The sequence below is a fragment of the Scheffersomyces stipitis genome, chromosome 3 (genome assembly GCF_000209165.1).
Source record: "Scheffersomyces stipitis CBS 6054 chromosome 3, complete sequence".
Lineage (NCBI taxonomy): Eukaryota > Fungi > Ascomycota > Pichiomycetes > Serinales > Debaryomycetaceae > Scheffersomyces > Scheffersomyces stipitis.
Window position 1 is genome coordinate 446,915 of NC_009043.1, and position 26,748 is coordinate 473,662.

The window sequence follows — 26,748 nt, forward strand, 5'->3', positions numbered from 1 at the left end:
TGGAGGCTATTTTTGAAAAACTGGGTTAGACATTACTTGTGGTATTCTGTTTGGTTGCGAAAGAAAAATGGTTATGGAAGAAACTTTTGTAAATTATGCTACAGTGTTGCAATTTCTTATCTTTTTTTTAACTTCTTTCGCAGCAATTCTGAAATATTTGAAAGAAGTCTTGCATTCGTTTTCACATATATAATTTCTCTAGAATGATACAGAAAAGTACCGTTCGTTCTTGACAAAACAGTAGTGTACTCAAAAAGACATGGTCTGAGTTGCCCGACTATATTTTCTACATCTTATTTCCAAACTCGTTCAATAAATATAGTTATGTGCAGCTATCCTACAACTTAGAGCCTGGATCCTCATTCTGATGCTTAATGGTAACTGGGTAGAGATCGCCTACACCAGAACCTGTCTGCCATGAAGCACCATCGACAACGGCTACGGTACCGTTGATAAAAGAAGCAGCTGGCGAAAACAAGTAGACAGTAGCTTCAGCAATGTCTCTAGTGGTTCCTAGTCTTTGCAAAGGAACTTGGCTGATGGTCTTTGCTCTGTCCTTAACCAATCTCTCGAGACCTTCTGTGCCTTCAATTGGACCAGGAGCAATGACGTTGCTTCTAATACCCAAAGGTCCCAATTCCACTGCCAATGCATTAGAAAGAGCATCAACACCAGCCTTAGCGGCACCTACGTGGATCTGGAATGGCACACCGTAGTAGTGCAAGGTAGCACTGACAAAGATGATGGCACCCTTGTTCTTCCTCAATTCTGGGAAGGTTGCCTTGATGGTGTTGTAAGAGCCCAACAAATCAATAGCTATCACAGACTTGAAGGCATTGGAAGATAAATGGTTGAAGTCGCACAAGAAGTTACCAGCAGCTCCTGCGATAACATAGTCGATTCTGCCCAACTCTCTCACGGTCTTCGCAGCAGCCTCAACAAGCTGACTGACTTCTCTGACATCTACGATACACGATATGACCTTGGCATCTGGTCTCAATTGACTGAGTTCAGCGGCTGCCTTGTCGGTCTTTTCCTTGTTTCTACCAATTATAGCAGCATTGGCTCCCAACAAGATCAATGCTTCGGCTTGAACACGACAGATGGTACCTGCACCGCCAGTGACAAACACTACCTTACCCTTGAAAATGTCTGGTTTCCAGACCGAGTTGGTGACAAACGACTGATCTAAAGTACTAGGCATTTTTCACTTATAAAATTGATTAGATGGAACAGAATAGCAAGCTTTGAGCGAACAATGATGGCTAAACTGTCAAAAATTCCGTTAAAGTCAACTCGATAGTCGATATCAAATAAATACCAATTATCAACGAGTTCAACAGCTGATATTGCCCAGTACTAGGCCAATTTAGCGAATTGATGGGAATCGTGGAGTTAAATACCAAAAGAATATCCGCTGACAAGTGTAAACCGTCGTGTGCATACCAGCAGATTCCCTTGCCCCACAAGTTTCTTTAGGTATTATCCGAGGAACAGTTTGATATCTGGGGAAATGCGAGTGAAAAAATGTGGATGTACCGAACGGTGATACCGAGACTTTGACTGTGCAAATTATGACGGATCAATTAACGGAAATTGGCTTTGAGGAAATAAATTGTAACTGAAAAATTTCCGAGGAAGTTCTTCTTCAAAGCTCTTATCGATCTCGTAACTCTTTTCATTTACGCAGATGGTTGCTCGCGTAACCCTTGTAGACTTTTCACATTCTCGTTCTTGTTAAGATTCTACTCTTGTAAATATCATCATCAGCTTTAGCATTAGTATTAGCTAACTTTTCTTTCTATATGTCATATCTATCAAACAACATTATTCCTTTCTGAACCACTCAATGTCAAAGCGATCTTCTTGCTAGTATTTGCAATATTGGAAACTACGTTTGGCGATAACTTCACGTCACCTGCGCCATTCACACCACCGGACGTATCGGATTCATCCGGACTCTTGTCGGATATACCATTCTTAGTCAAGTAAACTCGGTGACAATCTTCTGGATCATCGTCGTCTTCTCTAGGTCTCTTCTCCGCATTGATCAAAGACTTAAGCTCAGGCCCAGAAAAGAGATCATTTACTCTATTTTCATTGCTTGATTCAATATCTTTGCTAGCAGCAATTGAATCGACAGTGTTTCCAGAGTTTATTGCATTTGAATTTGTTTCTTGATCTTCTTCTATCGTATCATCCTCATCATTTAAAGGAGTCGAAACATTGTGACGGTCCAAGATTTCGTCATCGGAACCAAAGCTGAGATCGTCGTTCTTGATCGTATTTTCTGTAGCACTGTTGTTGTGGCTGTGGTCTTCGTAGAATCCATTCTCAACTAGTTCTATTAGTTCCCTTCCCGTATTGACATGGTTGATTTTCGTGCCACAGAATTCCTTGAAATCTCTGTAGATGTAGTTGGCTAGTAGTTTGAAATTGTAGCGTTTGATGGTGACAGTGGAATCGCAATTTTTGACAATGGTCTCAATAAAATCAAGACAGGTCGAATTGGCCATGTTGTTCTGTTCGGCGATCAGTTCAAAGTAGTCAAAGAAATACCTCAACATGTTAGAGTCAATAATGTACCGAGTATAGTAGTTATCGTTGAGTAAGGTGATATTTTTTAAACACCGTATAGCACTCAACTTCAACGTCGTCTTGCAGCTAATGGCTATTAGCTTCCCTACACCCAAGAGTATATCCTGCTCAAGGAAAAACGGTCTAGAAATGCTAACGTCATGTTCCTTAGTACAGAAGGAAATAAGATCACATAAGTGGTGGTATAATAACTCGTCGCCGGTGATAGCGGCTACGACAGGATTGCTGGAAGTGAAGTCTTCCGTGGATGCAAGAATTATGAGACGCTTGTACAATTCAGGCGCCACTTGTGAATAGAATGCTTTGAAGTAATTGTTAGTGTTGATGTCATGAAAGTCGTCACCTGAGTTGCCATTAGAGCTATGGCTGCGAAGCTCGTTCTTGAGCTGGTCAATCTCGATATCAGGACTCGAGTTTGAAGCTATGTTGGAATCTAAAAGGATTCGCAAGGCTTCAAACGCCTGAATCTTTAATCCTGGATTTTTGTCCTCTACCAAAAGTCTGGTCAAAATCGATATCAATGTCATATCGTCAGAAAGCTTTAGCTTCAAGCTCTTTGTTTCCTCTTCATTTTCCGTAGGCTCCATTCTGTGGTTGTTTGGAGGCTCAGAGTTGTCTATGGTTTCGTCGTTGTCGATGGAATTCACGATGGAAGTGTCTTGTTCTATTATAATCACGATCAATTCAGTACCCAATACCCGTATGGAAGTATCTGAATCGTTTAATGCAAAACTTGTCATTCTGAAGAGTCCACTCTTGACCAAAAGACTAAAGAACTCCAGTTTCTGGTATGACTGGAGCGACTTGGCTATCAACACATACTGGTGCAACATCCTTACTCCATCTCTCTTTCTCGCGAGATTCTCATTGTGATGCGATTGCGATTCCTTCTCTGCCAGCTTGGCCCTGGGATACTTTATCATCTCGTAGTCTTCGTAGATGTTAAAGAGCTGCTCAAGTATGAGCGGATCCTTCAAGTAGTTGATAATCTCCACTTGATTCATGTAGATAAGAGTCGATATCAAATTGAAGGTCTGGTCGTCTAAGAAGCGTGCGAGTACTACATCCTTCAAGAAGTTGAGATGAAAGTCCTTCTTGAAGATATTAAGGTCTTCTACGGGGATTACGGTCTTGAACGACTTGTTATCCAAGGAGTCTCTATGGCATGCCTTGAAGTTAGGGTATTCTGGGTCGTACTCTAGGATGCCTGCTAGTGCAAGAATGTTTTCTTCTGTCAGTAGAAATTCTTCTATCAACGACGACTCGTTGTAGAGTATCAAAGTCTTGATGATTTCGCTGAGAGTGTAGAGGTTGATGAGGTTCCTGTCGTTTTCAGCAGCATTGAAAGAATCCACGAGTTTATGGAAATAGTCGTTATCCAATATATATTTCAGAATGCTTGTACGTGTGAACTGCGAGTTGGAACCCTGGTTGATGATTTCTAGGATCGACTCTAAATTTGTATTGCTAGGCACCTCTGGATATGTAATGGGACCTGTGATGAGTTCGGTGATATCGTCACCCTCAGTTATGTTAGGAATCACGTAGTACAAGGAGATATTAGGAGACAAGCTTTCCTGCTGGACTTTGATGATGAATTCACAGAGATCCGCACATCCCTCGGTTTCCTTGAACGAAAGCGCTAGATCTTTGCCCGAGAGATCTGTCCATACTATAAGCGTTTCCTGTTGTCTCTGGTACTGTATGCTACCTTCAAGAAACAGCTTTAGTATCACGTCCTCTGAGTCTAACTCGTTTCTCACGAGGAAATAAGGGGCGCCGTTGTCGATTTCACCAACGCAGTAGCCTGTTCCATTGTCGAGCCAGTCTTCACCTTGAAGCAAGTATACTTTGACTCTTCGCGGTGTGGATCCCGGAGGATTCACGGGATCTGTATCCATTGTAAATATAATGCAAGCAGTATAGATTGATGTGGTATGAAGCGTATCTATGTATTGCTTCTGTTTATACGGATTTGGTTATGGTTACGGCAACCGTATGGAATGGATAATGGTATGGATATATGAATATGTTTTATGATAGTTTCTGTCTGGTGCTCACTTTGAATTGAATATTTGTGCTACTTCTCTACGGTTTGAACGAGAATGAGACTTTGTAGAATAGGTGTATGAGCTGTGAGGCTTCACGAGAAGAAATCTCTAACGGGATGGAAGTGAAAAGGACGGATATGGAGAATAGATGAATATACTGAGACTGTGCCAATAATTAATCCACAGATAATGGAATTAATATGTCGCACTGTTCTGTATAGGAATAAGTCTCAGGGCAAAAATATTCTAACAGCTATCGGTAAAACGCGTCCTGTCCGCGATCGCTTGACATATCGGGGCGATCAGAATGCTAAGCCTAAGATGGGAAGACAGGATGACGGCGAATTTGAAGATCTAACGAAGAGTGGGAAGGAGACAGCAGAGAGTGTTGATTTGGTTGTTGTAGGTAGGGCTGAAATTTGAAGATTCTTTTGTGGTGAATATTCAGTTTGAAGTCGAGCAGTGCGACATTGAATTCATCCTACTTAGACGGGCTCATAGTCAGGGTGTAGACCAATAGAAGTGTAGACATGAAGATATATAGATCTCTGAAGGGAGAAAACAGACGTGAATTCATTTTTGTATACTGAAACACACAGACTTATATGAAACGCTGGTATAAATTGTATAGATAAGCCATTGGGGCTGTAGGTTGATATGGACTTTTGTAGATTTATGTAGATATTTATGTAGATACAAGAATATATGGATACAAACGGGCATCAACTGCAGCAGTGACTAGTAAACACTTATAAGGTACTAAATACATTTTCATAACTGGTCTTTGTATGCTTATTGCAATCTATTTAAGTAAGCTCTATTCTATTTACAAGCTAATGGCACAACAAGGCTGCACTGGTCAAGTTTCTCAACCAGTCGACCTTGTCGACATCGTGGGTGTCTTCGACTTCACCCCATTCGCGGGTCTGGAAGATGGTCTCCATGTTGCCCAACTCGACGATTTCCTCTACAGTCTTGTGGTAGTAGTCGCCCACATAGTCTCTGTTGAGCTGGTAGACTTCCTTCATCAATTTGGGGTCCGATTGCGCAGCGTTCGACCTCAACAATGTCACACCACACAAGAATGACTTGGACGTCAAGATGGCCTTTTCAAGTGCTATCAAGTCGTAGATGGGTAAGAGATGCAACCACTGCAAGACTACGTTCTGAGTAGTGATGCTCTGTTTGTTTCCTCTTATTCCATCGGTTTCACAGTCAAGATACTCTAACTTGATCTCAGCCTCTTCGCTTGGAAGTAAACCCTTATTGTGAGCGAAAATTGTGAAAAAGTCCTCAAACTCAGCAATCAACGGAAGGTACAACTCGTCCTGTCTCTTTCTCAACGTACCTCTGTATTCGTCTCTGGTAGTGAAAATGAGACAAGTGTCTGTGTCAAGGTATCTCAACATGTTGAACTTGATATCGTCCAAGTCGCCTACCTTAGCTATCATCTCGTTCTTCTCGGAACCAGCTTCTTTTTCGTGAATATTGATCAAGTCAATAGAACGAGCAGCTATCGAGGTAAGAGGCATCATGTTGGTCTTGATTTTCAAGTCTGGTAAGTTCGCCCATTCGTTAGCGATCAAGTAAGCAAGCTGTTTCTTGGAAGAAGGCAATGCCAATGGGAAGCCCAAAGGTGTTTTCAATGTCTTCCCGTCCAACTGAACTTCGTACAAGTCCTTCGTAGCATCATAGTGGGTATCAACCTTTTCCCAGAACTTGGTCAACGTCTTGGCCAAACGGTTTGTATCGGTCTTGGCGTTGTTTTCCACTGTCTTGTCCAATCCCAACAGTGATGCCTGGGGTATGAAAGCTTTCACAGATCCGGAAGTAGAGTACTTACTAATGGATCTCAATAATTGAGATCCACCAACAGAACTTCTACGAATGAATGGTTTCATGGCTACTACTCTGCCCGTAGCCAGGACTTTGGCAGAAGCTACTCTGAGCATGTTTTAGTGGACTTATTTGCGGTTTCTGAAGAATAAAAAGTGTAGGTGCAAATCTGGAAAATGTATGGAAGTCGTGAAAAATGTGAAAAATCGAGAATATAGTATTTTTTCCACGATCAGAAACTCTACAACCTCAACAGTAGAAAGCAAACACTCTTAACAGTAATTGTGATATCTACTTTCCTAACCACTGCTTTAGAATATCATTGGTCTATACATATCTACGATAGCTATCTACTATATCCATAGCACTCTACATTTTTGAATAGCCATTCTGCAATCATTGACCTAATTTACATATCTACCATACAACAGTCAAAATGGACCAACAAGCCCTACAGAAGATGTTGATCGAGATGGACAACCAGTTGAGCAAATCCAGAGCTGAGTTGTCCATGGTGAACCTCCAAATGGAAAGAGTGGACACCAACTTGAACATGATCAAAAGCACAACCGGATTATTGAATAAGCATTGTCAACCCAAGGAGAATGTATGGGAAGGTGTAGGCAAAGCATTTGTAGCTATCGACGTGGATGACTACAAGAAGAAGATCCAGGACGATGAAAAGGAGTTTTTGGACTCCAAGAAGAGCTTGAATATTAAGAAGAACTACTTGGAAACTACATTGGAGAAGACAATGGACACCATGACTCAAATCGTGGGCAAGAAGCCTTAATTGTAATATAGATCTATATATTAATAGAAGAAAGAGCATATTACTTAGTAGGTGAAATAGAAGACTATGTACTACATCATTTGCACGAGATAAAGTAGCGTAGACTAGATCATCTCGTTGGTCCTAAGATTCATTGTAGTAGCAATACGCTATGCCAATTTATCAACTCCTACATCTCATAGCATTCTGTACGCATGGATCTTATTCCATCCTCGTATCATCTCCTGTCTTACTGAACTCATCACGATCACTTCACGGACAGCTAGCTGATATGTTAGTCAATTCATTAATCTTCCTCATCTTCGTCCACACCATCATCAAGAATTCGTCTCTCAATATCATCCTCCTCTTTGCCAGTTATGGCCAGCTTCTCCAGCTTCATTCTTTCAGTAAGAAAAACATTGATCTGATCCTGAAGAGTTGTCAACTGAGCCCTTAAATGTCCCAAGGGAGTATCTCTGGCTTCACTTGGCTTGTCTCTGTCTTCTCCTCCAGCTTTTATGACAACTTCGGAGATCTGCGTAGTCTGCCCGTCTGTCGTATGATCTCCATCTCCAGGATGGAACTCGTGTGGCTGCTCCAAGTCTGCTGCCGAGTACACAGCAGTTGGAATCAAACTCATCGCTGTAGTTGTAAAGAGAAAGATTGATGTCTTCGGTAGAGTAAAATGTCAAATATGTATGTGGTCACGTGATTCCTTTTGAAGTGATTGCAAAATTTGTAGAAATATGGAGAAATCTTGACAAAAAACTGGATACTAAGTAGATAAATTTGAAACTACAATAAATAAAAGCTCTAGGGAAGTGCAAAACTAACGAAATGTCTCATTTATCTATTGTTTATGGCATATCCGCAGAAAGTAGTATACGCCAGTTAGATCTACAAAATCAGTAAAGATAAATAACGTATATACATAGAATTCATACTTAAAGGATTAATGTATACATAGAATCATCATGCAGTGTAGTCCTTGATGGGGATCCTTTCAGCGGTGTTGGAGTAAGCATTGAATTTGATCTCAATGATATCGTCTGTAGGGAAGTTCAAGTAAGGTATATCGTAGCAGATGCAAGACATCAAGTAACCGTAGAAGACCTTGAGAATTGTGTCGTCAGCGATGATCAAGATATCGCCGCTCATGCGTTCCATTTCCAAGATCAACGGCTCAATCTTGATGGCCAAGTCGTGGTAGGACTCAGCACGCGAGAATCGGTAGTGATAAGGATCCTTGATATACTGTTCGTATTCATCAGGATACTTAGCCAGGACTTCGTCCTCGGTCATATTTGCTACTACACCAGGATTTTTTTGAGACAATTGGATTCTGTGTCTGATTTTCACATTTCTGTCAGCGAAGTACTGTGTTGTTTCAATAGTTCTTTGTTTCACAGAAGTCCATACTACAAGCGAGTCCTGGTCGATTCCGTCTACACCAGCTGCAGGCTGTCTTTCGTCTACGGAGAGTTGCCGTTTCAAAACTGCTGGTCTCAAACGAGCTAGATCTGGGTTTTCCTTGTCTTCCTCGTCTTGAAAGTATGATCTGCCGTTCTTCTTGACGTGTTCGATCAACGACTTGGTCAAGTTGAAGGCGTACTTCTTTCCTGCATCGTCCAATGGAGGATCCTTAGTGTAATCCAACAGGTTCTTGTAGCACCGAGCAAAGAAAACCGACCCCAGCTTGATTCGTGAGTTCATTAAGTAGAACACAACCTTATTGATCAAGTAGCCGTAATTCGAGTTGTGCAACTCGATTCGCTCACCAAAGTTGATGAACTTGATATAAGACAATGTCGCATCCTTCTCGCCCATATTCTGGTAATAGGGCGCCAAAGCGTTGATCCGCCCACTGTAGTCCTTATAGGCCTTGTCATAGTCCCAGTTGACATAGTCAGGTGATGAACGTGCTGCCTCCTCCATGTTCTTCATGATGATGGCATCGTCTGTGACCAAGCTCTCGATGAACAACACCTGGATGTTCATATCAGTGAATTTCTTCTGCAACGCAAGTCTGTACTCCGGCAAGGCGTTGACAGCATCGTATATGGCCACTTGACCCTTGTCGTTTTTGAAGAAGTTCAACATGTCGTTGAGGCACTCGTCTACAATCTTGTTTCGGATTTCATTCGCACGCTTGCTGTTTGGTGACGGAACAAAAAGATCATGCGTCACATCATCCTCGGCACTGGCTCTACGGTAATTTCCCAAGTGGAACGAATGAGTCTTGACTCCAAGCCATCTTAAGTATCTTGTCAACGATACCGACAAGTGGGTTTTGCCTCGGCCGGGCAAACCTGCCAAAGCGATACAGATCTTGCCGGCATGGAACAACCGGCCAGACTCCGTGGAGTACAACTGGCCTCCACCGATAACTGAAGACAGCGCATCTTTGTGGACACCATCTTCGCCAGTGATGTCGCTGAGTCGACGGTGAAGCTGGGCGATGTCGGAGTCCATGTCGACCAAGTTGGGTTTGTCGTTGTTGTGGAATGACCATCTCTTGGTGGTTCTTCGCTGCGAAGCCGTTCGAGAAATGGGCGCAGAGCCAAACCCGTTGAAGAGCTCGCTCTCGTCGTCAGAATGGATAGCGTTATCAGACATGATTACGAAATCGATATTTAGGAGATCGGTGCTATAATTTAGTGAGATAACGTTTAGAAATTCAGCAAAAAAATGGATTCGATACTCAGATAAAATGGACGATAGAAGTCAGTGTGGTACGATGTGAAGGATATATCAAAAAGTAACAAGAATGAATTAGTATGAAGGATACCAATCACAAATTCTGAAAAACACTAAAAGAGATATCTTTTTCTGGAGAACAGTTATAATCAGCTGTCTCCTGGATGATAACCTTCCCCAGAGTGAGCAGTGTGTGGGAACCAGAACGGGGTTAAGCGAGTAGTTAGTAGAATTGGTGATAGACTGGAAGGACTAGGAAGTAAAGTGTAACCATTTCTAATAATTGAAAGAGTAGATACACAAAGAACATTAATACGGATATTGTAGAGTCTTGTAGATACTAATTTTCCTAATCTCAATTGAGTTTTCATTTTTAGTTTTCGTGTGGTTACAGTATGATGAATCCCACAAACACTAGCTAAGTATACTTGGCCAACTACACTTCCTGGACCTGTCACCAGAACTAAGGACTATATTCACTGGCTACAGAGTTAAGCAGTTGAGTTTTGTCTCGACAAATTGTCTTCACCAAAATGTATTTAAATGAGACTATTGGAAATCTGGAGTAACCAATTTAATGTTGCATGAATAGATATGAACTAGGAAAGCAATGTCAGGATTGGCAATCGTACTATCTACTGTAGGTGCCTTTTCTGAAGCAGTATCCAACAAAGAAGATTAATGATACAAATCTTCCATAGTCTGCCAGTAATAATTACAAGGCTATTTTTCCAGGGTCAGCTTTCTTGTGGAGGTAACAAAGATTCTTCTGAGCTACAGTCTAGAAAGACAAGGAATGTAATTAGAGCAGTAGATAGAGGCGAAAAAATGGATAACAGCATGATTTCCTAATCAAGAGAACTAATTTAGAACAGTGTGATATGAATAGCCAATAGTTTCAAATTCATGTTACACTAGCAGACTACTTTGCCATGGATTCAATCCACTCTTACACACTACATACTATGTGTTTCTTGAAAGTGAAGTTTTCAGACATTAGAACTACAATATGCCACTCAATACGGAACCATTAAAATACATTCATATTATATAAAACACAGAATTTAGATGTCTCGGATATTCATCCTTTATGTATAGAATTTATGACAATATGAAAATAATTTATTCGAGCTTACCACCCTTTCTTTCGATCAAGGCCTTTCTGTCCTTGTCCAAGTGCAACTTGGTGATGACAACCTTGGATGGGTGAATGTTGATTGGGACGGAAGCACCGTTGGACTTTTCCTTTTGTAACTTTTCGATTTGGACAGCGAACTTCAATCTGTAGACGGAGTTGATCTTACCTTCGGAACCCTTCTTGGAACCTCTGACAACCAAGACTTCATCTTCCTTTCTGATTGGCAAGGACTTGATGTTGTACTGTTCTCTTAATTCTTTAGACAATGGAGCAGATAACAAAGCTCTTCTTTCCACAGAGGAGGAAGTGAAGTAAGCTTTTCTGGCTTTAGAACGAGAAGAAGAAACGTCTAGAAAACTGTTAGTATACTGTTTGGTCTTATTGGTATAAAGCTGTAACATGAATCGTGGAGTCGAGCTGAGTACTTATTGAACAAGTTCGAACGTTAGGTATATGGATGAAGTCACTCTGGATATCTCTGCAATGAAAAGATTTCAACTGGTCATTGGGAACTTGAGATGGGGACTTGAATTGCGATGTCTTGATAAAAATCTTCAAAATTTATGATAACACTTGGAAAGACAATGACACTACAGGATTCACTAGGTTGAATACCTTCATCTTTAGTTGATATCTAACAACTGCTTGGACAATATTATTTGACTTGGAAGCTACAATTTTGTCTTTTTTCGTATGGATAAAGTGATCACTGCTCAACTTGGATTCATTTCATCGATATCTTCAAATAGGGAATGTCAAAACCTATTCAACTCTCAAGACTCTATCCACGACTATACTGTATTCCGCATTCTTGAATCGATATTTACCTTGACTGATTTTGGCCATCTTTAATGATACTAGTACTTAGCAAAAAGGAGTTACCTAAACCTCACAAAGTGTTTTTAATAAAATTAAATTTTCACCATACTAGCAGAATCCAGGTGAAAATTGTTGCTCACAGTGTGAAGGCTATAGGCAGTCTCAGCGCTGTAGGGAGAAAAATTTTCGGAAGCGAAGTGCGAGTACCAGATTGAGGGCGGAAGCCCTAATATTTTCATTGGCACATGACTAATTTGAGAGACTAATGGGTGCAAATTTCCCTTGACCAACAAATACGTACTAGCATTCAGGCTGATGGAGCTAAAAGTGCTTTTATGAAGTAGTATTTATGAAGTAGGTTTCATCAGAATAGTACAGATACTTCTTATTCGCTATCCAAATATAAATATTTGGTATGTTATTCTCATTGTATTCTGGGTATTTCATAAGGTTGCATACACTTGTAGTGATCTCAGTGCACTTGCTACTCTAAAATACACAAACGACTTCGAACTATAGCTCAAATTCTTTATACATGTAAAGATTGACAACTAATCCTCTCATATTCTAACTGGGAATGCTTTTGTATTGCAAAAATTAGCAAAAATAAATTGTTACTAGCAAGCCCGAGGCGGGACTCGAACCCGCAATCATTATCTCCGGAGGATAACACCTTAACCAATTAGGCCACAAGGGCTTGTTTGTAACCCATGAGGGACACTTTTTCCACCGTTCGATACCTAAACGAGAACATCCGTGCCGCAACAGTTAAAAAGATGTCAGAACTACGACCAATCAATCAGCCAGAGGGACCTCTAGGGGGTTTCTCTGGTGAAAGCTCTTCAAATCAAGCCTTAAACGAGCCAAAACCACCGGATATTGACCGAAATCCACACGACCATGTCGCACCCCCTGATCTGATGGACCTCGATGGCGAGTCCACAGATGCCGATGAAAACGGCAATTTAGAGCCATCCTTCGTGACTGCAGTGTCATCTACCTCTGAGGAACCGGCCCAACTACGGGATAATCCCATGGACGAGCTGGTTATTCAGAACCAGACCCCATTAAGTCCTACTATGGAAAGTTTTGAAACCTCAGTTTCGGAAATTTTTCAAAGTCACGTGCTTGACGAGGTACACGACCAGGAAATGGCTGCAAACGATGATAATGAAATGGATCACATTTCTTTAAATTCTACAACCAGCCTCTCGAACTTGCCCGAACAAGAAGATTCTCTCCTTGTACACCAACTTAAAGAAAATACAAAAACCCAAAAAAATTCTGAATCCTTACAATACTTAAATAAAAACCAAAAAAACTCCGAAAATACAAAACTCCCAGAAAAAAATACACAAGACCTTGAAGCAGAGGAATACCCACTCTTAGGAACCTCAAAGAGTTCTTCTAAGAAAAGGATTCATCCCTCAAACCCCAAGGCAATTAGATCTACTCCTCTTCCAAACCCTAATAAGGCAAAATGGGCAGATATTCTTCAAGATGTTCCCGATAAAGAATCCGACAAAATACTTCAAACATACAGACTGAAAATGGAGGCCCTCCAAGAACAGATGAAGATGGACGTTCCTACCACCAATGAAGTCTTTGACCAGTTTGACACATACTCGACACTTATCAGTCACTTAGAAGGGTTATCGGAAGCAAACTATAAGGGCCAACAGAAAAGGTTCGACGACTGGGATACGCCTGAGGAGGTAAGAGTGTCAACCCTCAGCACAATCGGCAGAAACGTTGCTGAAAAGTTAGATGTAAGAGTCCACATTGACTCATTTGAATACAGACTGAACCTGTTAAAACCCCAAATGAGCATCGAGGACAAAGCTAGGATAATTCTTACCCACTTTAAGGAGACTATACCTGATAGGTTAGATGAGTTAGAAGAACACACCGAGCAGAGTATTGCCAGTCTCAAAAAATCACTTCAATTTTACCAAAACCAGATATCCCCAGGGGACCCTCTGGAGCAGGAGTTGAAGCGGGGCATCAACAATACCCAACTTGAAATTGAAGAGTTGGAGAAAACACTTCAAATCACTCAAAGGATTTATGACATAAAGGAGTATTTCCACATACATATCCGGGACAATCTGCACTTAAACTTTAACTTCTCCATTACTGAAAGTAATACTGTAGTTCCACGCTTCAAATCTCAAGGTCCAAAGAAATGGCTGAAGACTAAATTTGAAGAAATATTCGACCCTTACTACACAGGGGAAGAAGGCAACTACAGATTTACACTTAAACTTATTCCTCTTTCTAGTTATCCCAACGTCTTTCTTGTGGGTATAAAAGCCCCAATTGGAAACAAAAACTTAGACAATCTATTAGAAGCAATGTTCAACCCAAATACGCTTGACACGTATCAAGTACCTCAATACAGGTCTTTACGCAGGGAAGAACGAGAGCCTATCGTATACGATATTCTAGCTAAACACCGAAGGGAAGTACCACTCCACAAAGGCAGATCGACTCTGTCAAGATTCCAGTCTGCTTTCTATTTGATTGCGACGGAATCGGATAGGATTCCAAACAGAAAGAACGCCTTCATGCAGGGTGTACAACTAGACATTATCTCCTCATACCAATTCTGTTTCAAATGTCACACCAATCAGCACTCAACCAAACGATGCCCAACATTCAAGGCCCCGGTTGCAAAGGTACCCTATTTTTATCAGAACGAATCCCCTAACAACGCACGTCCATACAAACAACATCAAAAGGACGACGATGGGTTTAACCCGGTGACCAAAGGCGCTCCACGCCGAAAGGAACCACAACCCTTAATCTCCCAACATAGACAAGGAGGTAATCGATTCGCGCCACTCGCCGACCTCCCAGAATCGGGAGTAACAGAACACGTGAGCCATAACCAGTCAGCACAACCTGACTCCCACCAAACCATGAGAGCTATCATGCACCCTAAATCTACAGGGGTACCTCGCAATACCTCAAACAACGAGAGACCACAAGATCAAATCCAAAGGGAATACATCCAAGATGATGATGACGAAACAGTAAGATACACCGATTCAGACGAAGATGAAGATATCCGTGACGATGAAGCATCCGTCATCCTTAGCCACCAGGTTCAGGACCAAGAAATGGAGCTCCTCCCAGAAACTACAATCAATGCCGCTGGCAACAAACCGACCAGAACACAACCGCTCCTTCAACCAATCACGCCTCGCCCAAGAAAGCAAGGTAAATCCCTTGTCACATCAAAAACCAAACCCCTAGCAACCCCAATCTCTTCACCATCCTACTCGGGTCGCCTAGCCCCTCTCACAAGGAAGCAACCGACCCCTTACTCTCCTATTATAGGACTCTCCCACTCCAACAAAAGTCAGACTCTAAGACAGTCCCAAAGGGTGCATGAAGCACTTAATAAGACTCTTAGTTTAAGCCGCGACGAACTGCAGGCACAAAACACCTCAGCCAGCCGCATCCCAACACTACGAGATCCTCCGCCAATAACAGATCCTCCTGCCAGAGTCATGGATATCACGGATTCCCCACTAGGATCCACTCTAGGGGAACCGGAATCCACAATTTTGGACAACATGGAAAGATCTGACCCTTCACTAAGATTTCAAAGTCAAAGCGTCGACCCAACACAAGTCGACTCTCCAAGTATACACCAGGACATTGTTGACCATACTAATTTGGCTCATCAACCGGTAACTGTCACGATTGGCTCACACGAAGCCAACCCCTCCAACACAATAGATTATTAATATGAGTAATCTACTAGATACGGCGATAACCAATCCGACCTTAAAGGCATCGGAAGTGAATCATCGCAACAACTTAATAACGATTAGATCCAAGAACATTCAACGAAACCAGGATCCTGCGAAAATTCGAGAACTAGCACATAAATGCGACATTCTCCTCATCCAGGAAACTGTTTTCCACTCTCAAAACCTAAACTACAACAACCTGTTCCAGGAAACCTCTTCTACTTCGCTGCCAAATTTGACACCGGAATGGATTCATGGGCTCCTGAATACATTGAAAGACTCCCAAAAGGAGTTAATCTACACCAACACTTCATCACGCACTGGGATAATCTTAAATCTCCAGTACTCCCACTTCCAGCAAATATCAAGTAACAACCTTGATCTAGACGCCGACCTTGCTCCCTATGCAACTGACGCCATCATCAAACTAACGGAGAAAGAGGAATACATCCTCATAATATCCGTGTACGGCCCAAGCGGGAACTATCCGGCTCAGGCCAAGTTGTTTACCTCATTACACTCCCAAATTGACATCATCACCCAAAGCTTCAAACTAAACAACGCAGGAGCTACATTCCACGTCTGCCTAGGGGGCGATTTCAACATGGTCCTTGACCCTGAAATTGACTCCTTTCACGTCGGACAAAACACGGAAGTCGCATCACGCGATGCATTCAATGCTATCTTCCATGGCTTACAACTCCACGACACTCTCAGAGGGCTCGATCCTCAAATCAAATTATTCACGAATGACAATTTCCGAAATTGTCGCCGCCTCGATCGTATCTATCTCCCCACGTCTCTTAAAGACAGGGTTTGGCGATACCATCAACACAAAGAAGGCATAATCTCATCAACTCATATAACAGTTGAAATAGACCTTATTATCCTTCCAAAAGCGACCTTAAAAATCAGAAAACCCCGCTTCATCGTAAAGGACCACTGGCTAGACAACACACATCTCTTCAGTATCTTACAACAAACAAGATTTTCCGACTACACTGCATTCATAAAACGATTGCCTAGAATAATAGGCTATCTTAGAAATCAACAGTCGGTCACTTCCCAAATAGAAGAGAGGCAACCACCAAAGATCTTCAAGGATCTCAACGACCGGTTCAAAGGGGCAACCCATGCAGCAACAATTGTGAGTACACTCACAACCGCAGATCGGGCTCGCACCGCCATCACAACCAAAGATATACTAGAGATACAACGAGAACACCTTGCAGCGCTTTACCTGGATTCCCAGGCCCAAGAAGCCAAACTCTCCATTAGGAGGTATGTACAGCTGTTCCGTCGCAAAGTATCAGCCAGCGACAGTGTGGAGCTTGAAAAGCCAATCACATATGAAGAACTTACGTCCGGATTACAGCGGACTGCCAACAGCTCCACGCCAGGAGAAGATGGAGTGACCTATCTTTTCCTAAAGGCTATCTGGGACAAGGCAGGCCCACTATTAACAAAGGACGCGGAGAATATCATGCAAACGGGAATATTACCAGAGTCAATGGCTCTAGTTCTCATCCGTTTGATACCCAAGAGAAAACGTAAGGACCTCACGGTCGATGATTTCCGTCCCATCTCCCTTATTAATACTTCTTTAAGGGTGATTTCGCAGGTCCTTAATATGCGCCTTCAAAAGGTGACCAAGGACCTCATCGGCTATGACCAATGCGGCTTTATGCCCGAACGCCAGATGGACTTTCAAATCCAACGGTTCCGGGCCCTCATCGACAAAGTATCAAAAGACCCCGAGACTCTGAAAAGTGCAAATGTCATTATATTGGACTTGACTAAAGCATTTGATCGGATATCGCACGACTATTTGTCTGCAGTACTCGACCAACTTGGCTTTGGCCCCAGATTCAAGCGGATCTTGCTCCTGGTAACGACACAACAATTTGCAGCCATTTTTACCAACAACACAAAGTCAGAGACCTTTCCACTCAAACAGGGAACGAGACAAGGCAACCCAGTGCTGCCTATCCTTTTCAATCTCTGCTTGGAGCCTCTTTTACAACGATTACAGAGTCGGCTCGAGGGAATTCCGATTCAACTCGACCATCTACCACCGCTAACAGCGAAATATTCAGCCTTTGCAGATGATCTCACAGTTTTTGTGAAGGGAACCAGAGATCATGAAATTCTCAAAGAAGAACTTACTCTATTTGAACAAGCATCCAACTCGTTGGTCAGTATCGCCAAGTCCCGGACCTGCCACTGGGGCCAGTCACCTCCCGAAGATGTTACCAAGATCCTTGGCTTTGAAGTCCTTGACATTAGCACCACTGACTACAAATACCTCGGAGTTCCGCTTAACGGCTTCCGATGGGATTCGTATATCTCCTCTCTTTCCACACAGCTACATTTCCACACCATACAAGAATTGCCAATTCATCTCAGATGCACGGGGTTCAATACTTACATCTTCTCGAAAATTTACTTCCGAGACCTACATGATCCCATGGCAAATGACAATATCAAGCACATCAAAAAGATGGTAAAGGGACATCTCCCTCGCATTAGCGACAGAAACCTTAGTAGCTTGAAAAAGAAAGGGGGCTTCGGACTACTCAATGTCAAGCAACAGCTCTTAGGAAGACGGGCAAAAGTTATCTACGAAACGTTGACGAATCTGGTGGATTGGAATCTCATAGTTCTCCGTGACAAACTTCAATCCTTCATTGATACAATTTACCCTCCGACACGCAATCAACTTGATCCCCTGAAATGGGACATCGTACCGTGGTACCTTTTCCTTGTGAACTACGCGGTCCAAAACAAAGATCATGCAATGTCAGCGTACAAGACCTACAATCAATTCACCAGAGCCGAAATAGCATGGCTCGAAGCATGGTTTACCATCATTAAGCCGAAAAACCGCTACCATATCCCGGATGAAAGGGGTAGGAGGTTTTGGATTAATTCATATTTTAAAAAGCCCTTCACGCTTAATGAGAAACAAGAGATGGTGCGTAACCCGCCACTTCAGCTGGATTGGGATAAACACATAACCAGCCGTGTTGATCGCATGACATTTACCCGTAGATCAGCAAAATATGAGCAACAAGCCCCGGTGTGTAGCTCCAGTACGCTACTTCAAAAGTTTCCCCTGCTACAGGACAATTACCCCAAGTTTTGGAAGGCTCTTTATAAAGTACAACTTCTTCATCCCAAAGGGACAGAGGAATTACACAGGGTCCACCTTGGTCACCGCGAACGCCACGGCAATCCGGAGGCTCTTGAAGATTGTGTAATGTGCCTCAACTCAATTGAAAGACGGAAATACTTTCACCATACCTACCAAGACTGTGAGGCTAGCCGCACGTTTTGGAATTTGTTAGGGCCTGAAGGTATGAACCTAGATTTAAACAACATCATTGGTAAGTTTGAACTTCCCGTGGCTGCTTTCCTTTCTCTAAATCGATACTTCCTTACTGTCTACTTATTTCAAGTTCGACGGCGGAACAGTGAAGACAGGGAATCCTTCTCTCTGTCAACACTTTCTACTTGGGTATCGATTTTGCAGTCTAGACGTCTTATTTAAACATTTTACAAGTCCGGTAGCATATACCGTTGTCAAGTTTTCTACAGTTTTCTAAGGATATCACCTAGTTTTTAGGTAATTTCACTCGGAGGTTTTTATCCTAGGATTTCCTCCACCATTCGGTATGGATTAGAGGATGATTTATATACTTTGTAGTAGATAGGTTAGACTTTAGTCGTAATACATGCCATTTCGTCAAAAAAAAACAGTTAACAGCAAGTTGGTTTCATTTCACCTTTATTCTTTATAAGTGAAATTAAAATACTCCAGATAGGCAAGCATCTATTCACTAAGTATTTCTATACATAGCTATGTAAGCTGAAGGATGTCTTTCTAGCAAAAAATGGAGCGAATGGGAAAGATGAAAAACTCAGATCTCCGTCTTCATGCCTCCTCGTAATATTGCTTCAAATAAATTGACTCAAGAGGCAACCTTCAAGAAAGAACAGACCTGATATCGACCATGTCCATTCAGAATCTCTGTGATCTCTTTCGACTTAAACATTTTCACTCATTGCACAAATAAACACATAAGAGAAATCTTCGACTCGATTTCGCGTGAATCTCTATCTTCTTCCATATCCCAGTAGCAAAGCAAAACTAAAACTTCCCACAACTAACAAGAGCTTTCAAAACATTGTGACAACTTAAACTTCCTAATTATGCCAACCCAAGTCACCAAATTGCAACAGCCTCATTGTCCAAATTTGCAGCCGGTTGCAAGGCCAAAATGAATTCTCACTAAAAATGAGCCTGTCAAAAGAGCCCGAAAAAAAGTTGATAAAATGGTCAAATTATCATGCCCCACTTGAATCTATAACTAATTTCCATTCTTCTTCAGATACATCCATTTCTCTGCACGAATTGTTTGCTCATCGCTATTATACATATCACATATAATACTTTGGCTCATTTTCAGCTTTTTGGCCATATAGCTCATCGATCTGCAACCTAACCATGTATTCCGTTCAAGCTGTAGGAATCAGATCTGTGGCCACGGCTTTGGGCAAGTCCCGAATCTCATTGAGTCCAGCTACATATTCATTAAAAATGTACTTCAACAGTTCAGCCTCAGCGGCCAGTTCTTCCAACGTTTCTCCAGCTATCAATTTCGATAAGATTGTTCCATTCAATTATAAATTTTCACCAAGTTCATTTTCTTCAAATAGTAAAATTTCCAGATTGGATTCCAAAACTTTTAGATTCTATTCTACAAAGACTGCACCACCTCCTCCACCTCCTTCTCACGACAAAAATGAAAAGGGCAAGAGAATCCTCAACAAGGCTACCCGAGCCTTTACGTTCTCGTTATCTTCTGTCATTGTTCTTGCTGCTACTGGTGTAGCCGTCTTGGTGGTGTACTTGATCTTGTCGGAGTTGTTTCTTCCTTCTGGTGACACCAGAACATTCAACAAAGCTGTCAAACTTGTAGAAAAGAGCGAAATTGCCCAAGAGTTGTTAGACTTCAAACCAGGTCACAGATTGAAAGCATATGGTGAAGTCCCTGGCGACAGATGGGTGCGGAATAGACCCGTTCAAAGTATCAGAACCAAGGGCCAAGACGGTAAAGATCATCATGTGATGAAATTCCACGTAGAATCAGATGCTGGAAAGCATGCAACTGTCATTTTGGAACAAATAGATACTTCATTCTGGAGCTCGGAGTTTGCCTACATCGCCTTAGATAAGCCAGGATCCAAGAGAGTATACATTGTGGAGCCAAGATTCCAGCCTAAGAATTACGTACCTCATCTTAAGGATAGTAACGGATTCTTGGGTTTAAAGTGGGGCCCTAAGAAAGATAATTAAATCTGTAAATACTCTAACGTCTTACGATTAATAAAAGGATTTAATGATTGGCTGTTGATTCGTAGATACACTAAATCGATATGAAAAAACACTGTAAAAATACTATACCGATTAGCAGAGAATATCATTAGAAGCACAAAAGAACACCAATTGCTATTCCAACCGGAACGAGACAACTGAGTGCCTTGGCAGTTTGAGTGTATCCACCATCGTTCTTTGCAATGGACCCATTGGTGCCGTTAGCTAAGGGAGCAAGAAGTTTGGGATTCAGAGGAGATTGCTGTACTTGACGATTTTCCAAATGGGGGTATTGAACTTGAGGATACGTATTTTTGAGGAGACTCCAGAAGTAGTTGTACTCTAGCCATTTCTTTTGTCCGTCTTCTGCCAACCTTGTGATATGGACTTTGCATGATTCTGTCAAGGTTTTGTTTGACTTTACAGAGTCATCGAGAAGTGCTTTTCCATCATAATCGCACAATTCTGTCTTGTTTCCTCCTTCAATGTATTGTTTGTTCAAAACATAGGAAAGTTTCTGTTGGAGCAGGCAATCAGAATAAGGACCATAGACGCCTGTAGTTCCATTGGCACTAATTTCAGAGCAGTCAATATTGGAACATATCTCCTTCAACAAGTCGTTGTCAAGATTGGCAGGATTAGCGGTACACTTGAACAGTTCATAGATACAATCACACTTGCCACTACTGGGTATTAGAGGAAGACTGGTGTTTGCTTTCCAAATGTCATTTTGTCCCAGACAATTGAGTTTTGGAATTTCTCTTGCCGATTCTTCAGCAGCGGTTATGCCTTGAGGAATCACACTATTATATCTCTGCTTAAGAAACTCAAAGTCTTCCAATTTGGCAACTGAACCATCATCATTTTCCTTGACCACACCGTAGTTGTTAACTTCTTGAAAGTATTCATAAACAATTCCTCCAGACCATACCTTTGCCATTGTACTTCCGTAGAGAGCTTCAACTTCTGTAAAGGGACGCGGAGACACAGCATTACAGCCGAACTCACTAAAGAAAATTGGAACTGGAAACTTGGAATATTCAATGGTGAGATCACGATAGCCAGAAGTGGCGTAAGTGGAGTAGCCACACCATTCATAAGTGTTAAGCCCAAAAAAGTCAGCAGTGCTACATCTCGTAGCTGGGTCTTCACAGACAAAGTAATTGGAAAGCAGTTTTCTAATCTCGGGATCGTCGTTAGAAGCATAACCAAGAGGAATCTTTCTGTAGCCGCTGTTCTTAATGTACTTCCTGACATCCCTGATTGCAGCTCTCACAAAGGGAGAAGCATCGGTATTGTACTTTGTGTTGGTGACTTCGTTACCAGCAATCAATCCCAACAAGTTGTTGTATTTGTGCAAAGCATCGACAACAGAAGTATAACGTGTATAGAGAGTAGTATCCCAATTTGGGTTGTTTCTGACAATAGACATTTCAGATTCTGCCATATCAGCCAAGACGTAGATTCCCTTACTTGCCAAAGCATTCATACAAATGTCGTGGTCAGCATTTGGATCAATCTGGTAAACTCTGATAACGTTGACGCCAAGTTCAACTAAAAGAGGCAAATCCCTTAAACAAGTAGTAATATTGGCTAAAGAGTCAATGTAGGGAACTTCTTTACTTCTATCAAAGTCCTCCCCTTCTCTTCTGGATCTTTGATAGGCAATGCCCTTGAGGAAGAATTGTTCTCCTGTATCATTGTAGAAGAACTTGTTTCCCACAATATCTATAGTACTGATATCGGAATTGGTAACAGCAGCCAGAGAAAATGCTGTCAAGGCAACGAGAGTACTGATAGTAACAAAAAACTTCATTTTCTGATATATTTGGAGAATCTTTTGTCAGTTAATAAAAAGGGAAAGTACACAAGCAACGATTGCAAAAACTAAAAACGGTTGCAAAATTAACTTTACCCGCTTGAGAATTGGTAGCGCACACATTTACAATCTATAATCGTACATTATCATAATTACTTTTTGTCAGTCTAAAAACTAGAAGATGCCTATTAACTGGTGTAATTCCTTTCGGCCCTTGCATTCTATCATGAAAATATCATCGTTTGTGACTTTGACAAGTAAACCTGCTTTTCCAATTCGTTCGATACGTTTATACATCTCTGCATCACGAATCAACCAGTTGAACTCTGTTTCAGCTTTGCTCTCTATATCAGTTTTTTTCAACACCAAGTTGAAATATGACTTGTTGGTGAAGGATTCGGTTATCAGATATACAGTTAAACTGTACATGGAAAGAATTTTCCATGAAGAAGGCGTGCTGATGCTGTTATAAGATTCTAGCTGCTTTTGCAACCTGACGGGCATCTGATTCAACAAGATCAACTTGGTGTTGTCAGGGTTAGTGAGGATGTTGAGATTGGCCGCCTCTTGGGAATTGATTGAATAATCTGAGCCACCTTTCTTCATTCTCGAAATTGGTTTTGCCGATTTAGTGGTTGACCTTGATTCACTCGAACTGAAACTGCTATAAGTAGTGGATGCACTTGGTTGGCACTTTCCATCCATTATTGAAGAGGTTATTGTAAAAGAAGATGGTGCTAACTCCGAGTTTTGTAAGGATCCGTAATTATTATTCTTTGCATTTGCTGACAAAACCCCCATAACATTATTGACGTTGGTAAGAATGCTGTTTCCCAATGCCGAAGTCTTGCATCTGACCATAATTTGCATCTTTTCAGAAGTAACGGAATTAATGGAAGAGATTTGCAAGTCCAAAGCATTAAGCTTGACTGAAGTTTGCCCTCCAACGATGTCCAACAATAAGATTGGCTTATCAATTTCAGCATTGTTTGCATCAGTATCCTGTTTGAAGAATATTATCCAACTCTTGTTAAGATGATAGTTGGTAACAATTCTTGCAAACAAATTCTCGTTAACTGTGATCATTTCCCACTTACCATACTTAGGTTTCCATTTTGACACCTTCATCGCCTTGGGCGTGGCTTCTGTAATGAAAAATTCTATTGAGTGATCGTCGTTGATCATGGACTTGATTTCATCAGACACAAACAATTCTTCCTCTGTGCTTTCTAGAAGTTCCAAGTTAGTCTGCGAGTCGTTGTGTTGACCGAGGCTTGCACTTGAACCGTTCTTGTACTGTTTGAAGAAGTATGTTGAAGTTGAAGATGGCAATGCAAATGCAGTTGGAATTGCTGATCTACTGGATTCAGTAGAGGGAGTTGATTCTTCACTCTTATTTGTAGGGTTTCCAGCATCAACCTGATCCACCTTACTATTCTTTGTTGAAGAATTAAGAGTTGCATCCGAGTCCTTCTTCATCAAGTCGTTAGTAGAAATACTCGAAGTAACCGAATCATCAGAGTCTTTCTTGTTCAAAATGCTTGAGGAAAAGGAATTAAAAGATTGATCAGCTGCGTTGAAATGCTTTGAAGACGTGACCAACGATCTATTTGCTGTATTGAAAACACTCGAAGTTGAATCCATTGATTTGTTTGCCAAGTTGGTATTTGTAGAAACTGAATCTACGGACTTGTTAACCATTTGGAAACCAGCCACATTATCGTTTAAGTTTGCTTTAGATCCCTTTTTGAAAAGGTTGAACAACGACTTTTTTCTTGTTGGCTTCTTCTGAGTTCCCGGGGTGCCAGACCCAACAGAAGGAGAAGATCCCTTTTTAGAATTTATGGAGACTTCAGATTCAGCAAACGAAGGACGGTAGTCCTTGCCGAAATTAGAAATATCAATTTCAGAGCCAGTCGACAATTGATACAAATTTGAACTACGGCCAGTGGCAAGGTCGGGAACAGATGAAAATTTAGTTTGCTGTCCAGAATGGTGTTTGTCAGACAAAGATAATCTACCAGTTTCTGTTACAATATTGGGCAATGTAGGAGCCTTAATCATTACTGGTGTGCCTTCTACATCTACGATTTCGCCCTGAGAAGAAATAGGACGTCCTCCCGCATCACAGTCCAAGGAAGATTCCATTGTTCTCTTGTTTATAACCTTGGTTGGGCATGTGTCTCCGTCAGCTTTTGTCGATACCAAACGAGCCAATGTAGTTGAAGAAACAGTTTTTTCTATGATGCTCAAACTGCGATCATATTGAGTCTTTGCTGAGTCGGAAGAGTCTTCAGATTGAATCGAAGTCGAAGATGGTTTTCTCAACTGGAATGCTGGAGGTGGAGGAGGCAAGATTGGTATCTCATTAGTTCCATTCAGTTTCTGGATCGAGTTGCGGAAATGTTTTTCCAATTGTGACAATGGTGAACTCGACTGCTCCGAAGTCTCTTGGATGTAGAGCTTGGGTTTCTGTGGAGTGTGGTATTTTTGCTGTTCTTCTCTGTCCTTAATGTCCTGTTTGTGTTCAGAGTCAGAAAGAACATTGATGCCTAATCCTGCCATCTTGGTGGGACTATTTACAGGAGTAATCAAGAAGGAGTCCTCCCCTACTGGCGAATGTTTTGCTTCCTCTGGGAAAATGGCTGTGAGCTTCTTGTGCCAGTCATACAAAAACTGGGAATCCAACCCAGTTATGGAGATAACTGAGTCTGTATTCTCGGGATGAGAGAAATTGATAGCTTTCAAGAACAACGTATCCCTCTTGAAATCTACAGATACCTCGTTGACTCTAAAGGGAGGAAACATTAACGATCTACTGAACTCCTTTGTTCCAGAATGGACCTGGAGAATAGCCAATGAGTTGTACTTCTTACCATGAGAACCTCTACTGCCACCAATATCCAATAAAACCAACTCTATGGGCACTTCCTTGTGATCCTTGTCGTGAAGCAAAAGAGGCTCATCTTTTGTTCTTTCGACAATTTGTTCCAACTTGAAAATACCCGAGACTTTGGGAGGGCCTCTGGAAGGAGGCTTGTGGGTTACTGTAGGTGTTGTGGGTGTCACGAAGGCATTGATGTTGGCAAAACCGATATCATTCAAACGGCTCAGCTCGAGAAGCTCTCGGTAGTTATTAAGAAGTCTTTCCATGAACTCCTTGATTGTGGACAACTTATCGATAACAAACGGATTTCTCAAAAGATTCGAAGTGGCAGCAATGAAATCAAGATAATGTACACAGTTAGTTAGGGGTCCCGCAAATGATTCTACTTTGTCCAAATTCGTGAAGTTGTGGTAGCTATCCTTGCTGGTTATGAAGGCTGCGTACTTGTCAAACAACACCATGGCATCTGCATCAAGCCAGAGAATGAAACTATTGACAAACCCTTTGTAGGTGTCGAGTTCGAATTCGGGATTGTCTATCACTTCCTTTATGTCTGCGTCCAAGATGGTTAACAACTTTGCGTTCTTGGTGTACAATCCTCGTACTATGGAGGTGATGGTAGACTTGGAGGAGCGGGCCGGCTTAACAGCTCCGAGAATCTCCACTAGGCAGTTGTTCTCCGCCTTCTCAGCGGCTTGGAGCAGCTTCAATGCTTCAAGTATGGTAGGAGACAGCACGGTCATGACAGAGGTTAGAATGGATGAATGAACGAAAATGCGAACTAATTAGTTGAATGTGAGTAGATACCGAATGAAAGGATGAAGAATTGATTTTTCAGCAGGTACCAAATTGGGTAGTTTGAGTAGATACCAACGATAGTGGAATAGTGGAGCTAGACGGAAACCGATTTTGTTGTTTCAGGCTGAAACTGTTGACTATGGGAGGTACGCTATCGAGCAGAAGCAAGCAGACTCCAGCAGATGAGCACAG

General features: G+C 41.7%; 10 protein-coding genes across 10 annotated transcripts; 2 read left to right on the plus strand and 8 right to left on the minus strand. All coding sequences in view use genetic code 12, as the record gives it.

Moving 5' to 3' along the window:
• Window positions 1-337: 337 nt before the first annotated feature.
• Window positions 338-1,204, minus strand: PICST_57591 (predicted protein; the record flags this gene model as incomplete). The annotated part of the gene is made up of 1 exon (XM_001383680.1): window positions 338-1,204. One exon carries the CDS (start codon window positions 1,202-1,204, stop codon window positions 338-340), a length of 867 nt encoding a protein of 288 aa, XP_001383717.1.
• A 1,507-nt stretch (window positions 1,205-2,711) lies between these two features.
• On the minus strand, window positions 2,712-4,472 carry PSY2 (Platinum sensitivity protein; the record flags this gene model as incomplete). Its single annotated transcript, XM_001383681.1, has 2 exons — window positions 2,712-3,450; window positions 3,514-4,472. Coding segments are annotated over 2 exons (1,698 nt in total), but the record flags the coding sequence as incomplete, so codon positions are not given.
• A 1,010-nt stretch (window positions 4,473-5,482) lies between these two features.
• Window positions 5,483-6,451, minus strand: ATP12 (F1-ATP synthase assembly protein; the record flags this gene model as incomplete). The annotated part of the gene is given in 3 exon segments (XM_001383682.1): window positions 5,483-5,623; window positions 5,669-5,892; window positions 5,911-6,451. Coding segments are annotated over 3 exon segments (906 nt in total), but the record flags the coding sequence as incomplete, so codon positions are not given.
• A 470-nt stretch (window positions 6,452-6,921) lies between these two features.
• PICST_30591 (prefoldin subunit 1, component of a chaperone) lies at window positions 6,922-7,278 on the plus strand (the record flags this gene model as incomplete). Its single annotated transcript, XM_001383328.1, has 1 exon — window positions 6,922-7,278. One exon carries the CDS (start codon window positions 6,922-6,924, stop codon window positions 7,276-7,278), a length of 357 nt encoding a protein of 118 aa, XP_001383365.1.
• Window positions 7,279-7,564: 286 nt separating this feature from the next.
• Window positions 7,565-7,900, minus strand: PICST_30592 (predicted protein; the record flags this gene model as incomplete). Its single annotated transcript, XM_001383683.1, has 1 exon — window positions 7,565-7,900. One exon carries the CDS (start codon window positions 7,898-7,900, stop codon window positions 7,565-7,567), a length of 336 nt encoding a protein of 111 aa, XP_001383720.2.
• A 332-nt stretch (window positions 7,901-8,232) lies between these two features.
• FRK26.2 (6-phosphofructo-2-kinase) lies at window positions 8,233-9,876 on the minus strand (the record flags this gene model as incomplete). The annotated part of the gene is made up of 1 exon (XM_001383684.1): window positions 8,233-9,876. One exon carries the CDS (start codon window positions 9,874-9,876, stop codon window positions 8,233-8,235), a length of 1,644 nt encoding a protein of 547 aa, XP_001383721.2.
• Window positions 9,877-10,978: 1,102 nt separating this feature from the next.
• RPL26A (60S ribosomal protein L26) lies at window positions 10,979-11,941 on the minus strand (the record flags this gene model as incomplete). The annotated part of the gene is made up of 2 exons (XM_001383685.1): window positions 10,979-11,444; window positions 11,923-11,941. 2 exons carry the CDS (start codon window positions 11,939-11,941, stop codon window positions 11,080-11,082), a joined length of 384 nt encoding a protein of 127 aa, XP_001383722.1.
• An 8,481-nt stretch (window positions 11,942-20,422) lies between these two features.
• PICST_56763 (predicted protein) lies at window positions 20,423-21,034 on the plus strand (the record flags this gene model as incomplete). The annotated part of the gene is made up of 1 exon (XM_001383329.1): window positions 20,423-21,034. A coding segment is annotated over one exon (612 nt), but the record flags the coding sequence as incomplete, so codon positions are not given.
• Window positions 21,035-21,494: 460 nt separating this feature from the next.
• Window positions 21,495-22,793, minus strand: PICST_16361 (predicted protein; the record flags this gene model as incomplete). Its single annotated transcript, XM_001383686.1, has 1 exon — window positions 21,495-22,793. A coding segment is annotated over one exon (1,299 nt), but the record flags the coding sequence as incomplete, so codon positions are not given.
• A 252-nt stretch (window positions 22,794-23,045) lies between these two features.
• PICST_14509 (predicted protein) lies at window positions 23,046-26,465 on the minus strand (the record flags this gene model as incomplete). The annotated part of the gene is made up of 4 exons (XM_001383687.2): window positions 23,046-24,223; window positions 24,305-24,442; window positions 24,500-24,560; window positions 24,588-26,465. Coding segments are annotated over 4 exons (3,255 nt in total), but the record flags the coding sequence as incomplete, so codon positions are not given.
• Window positions 26,466-26,748: the final 283 nt, after the last annotated feature.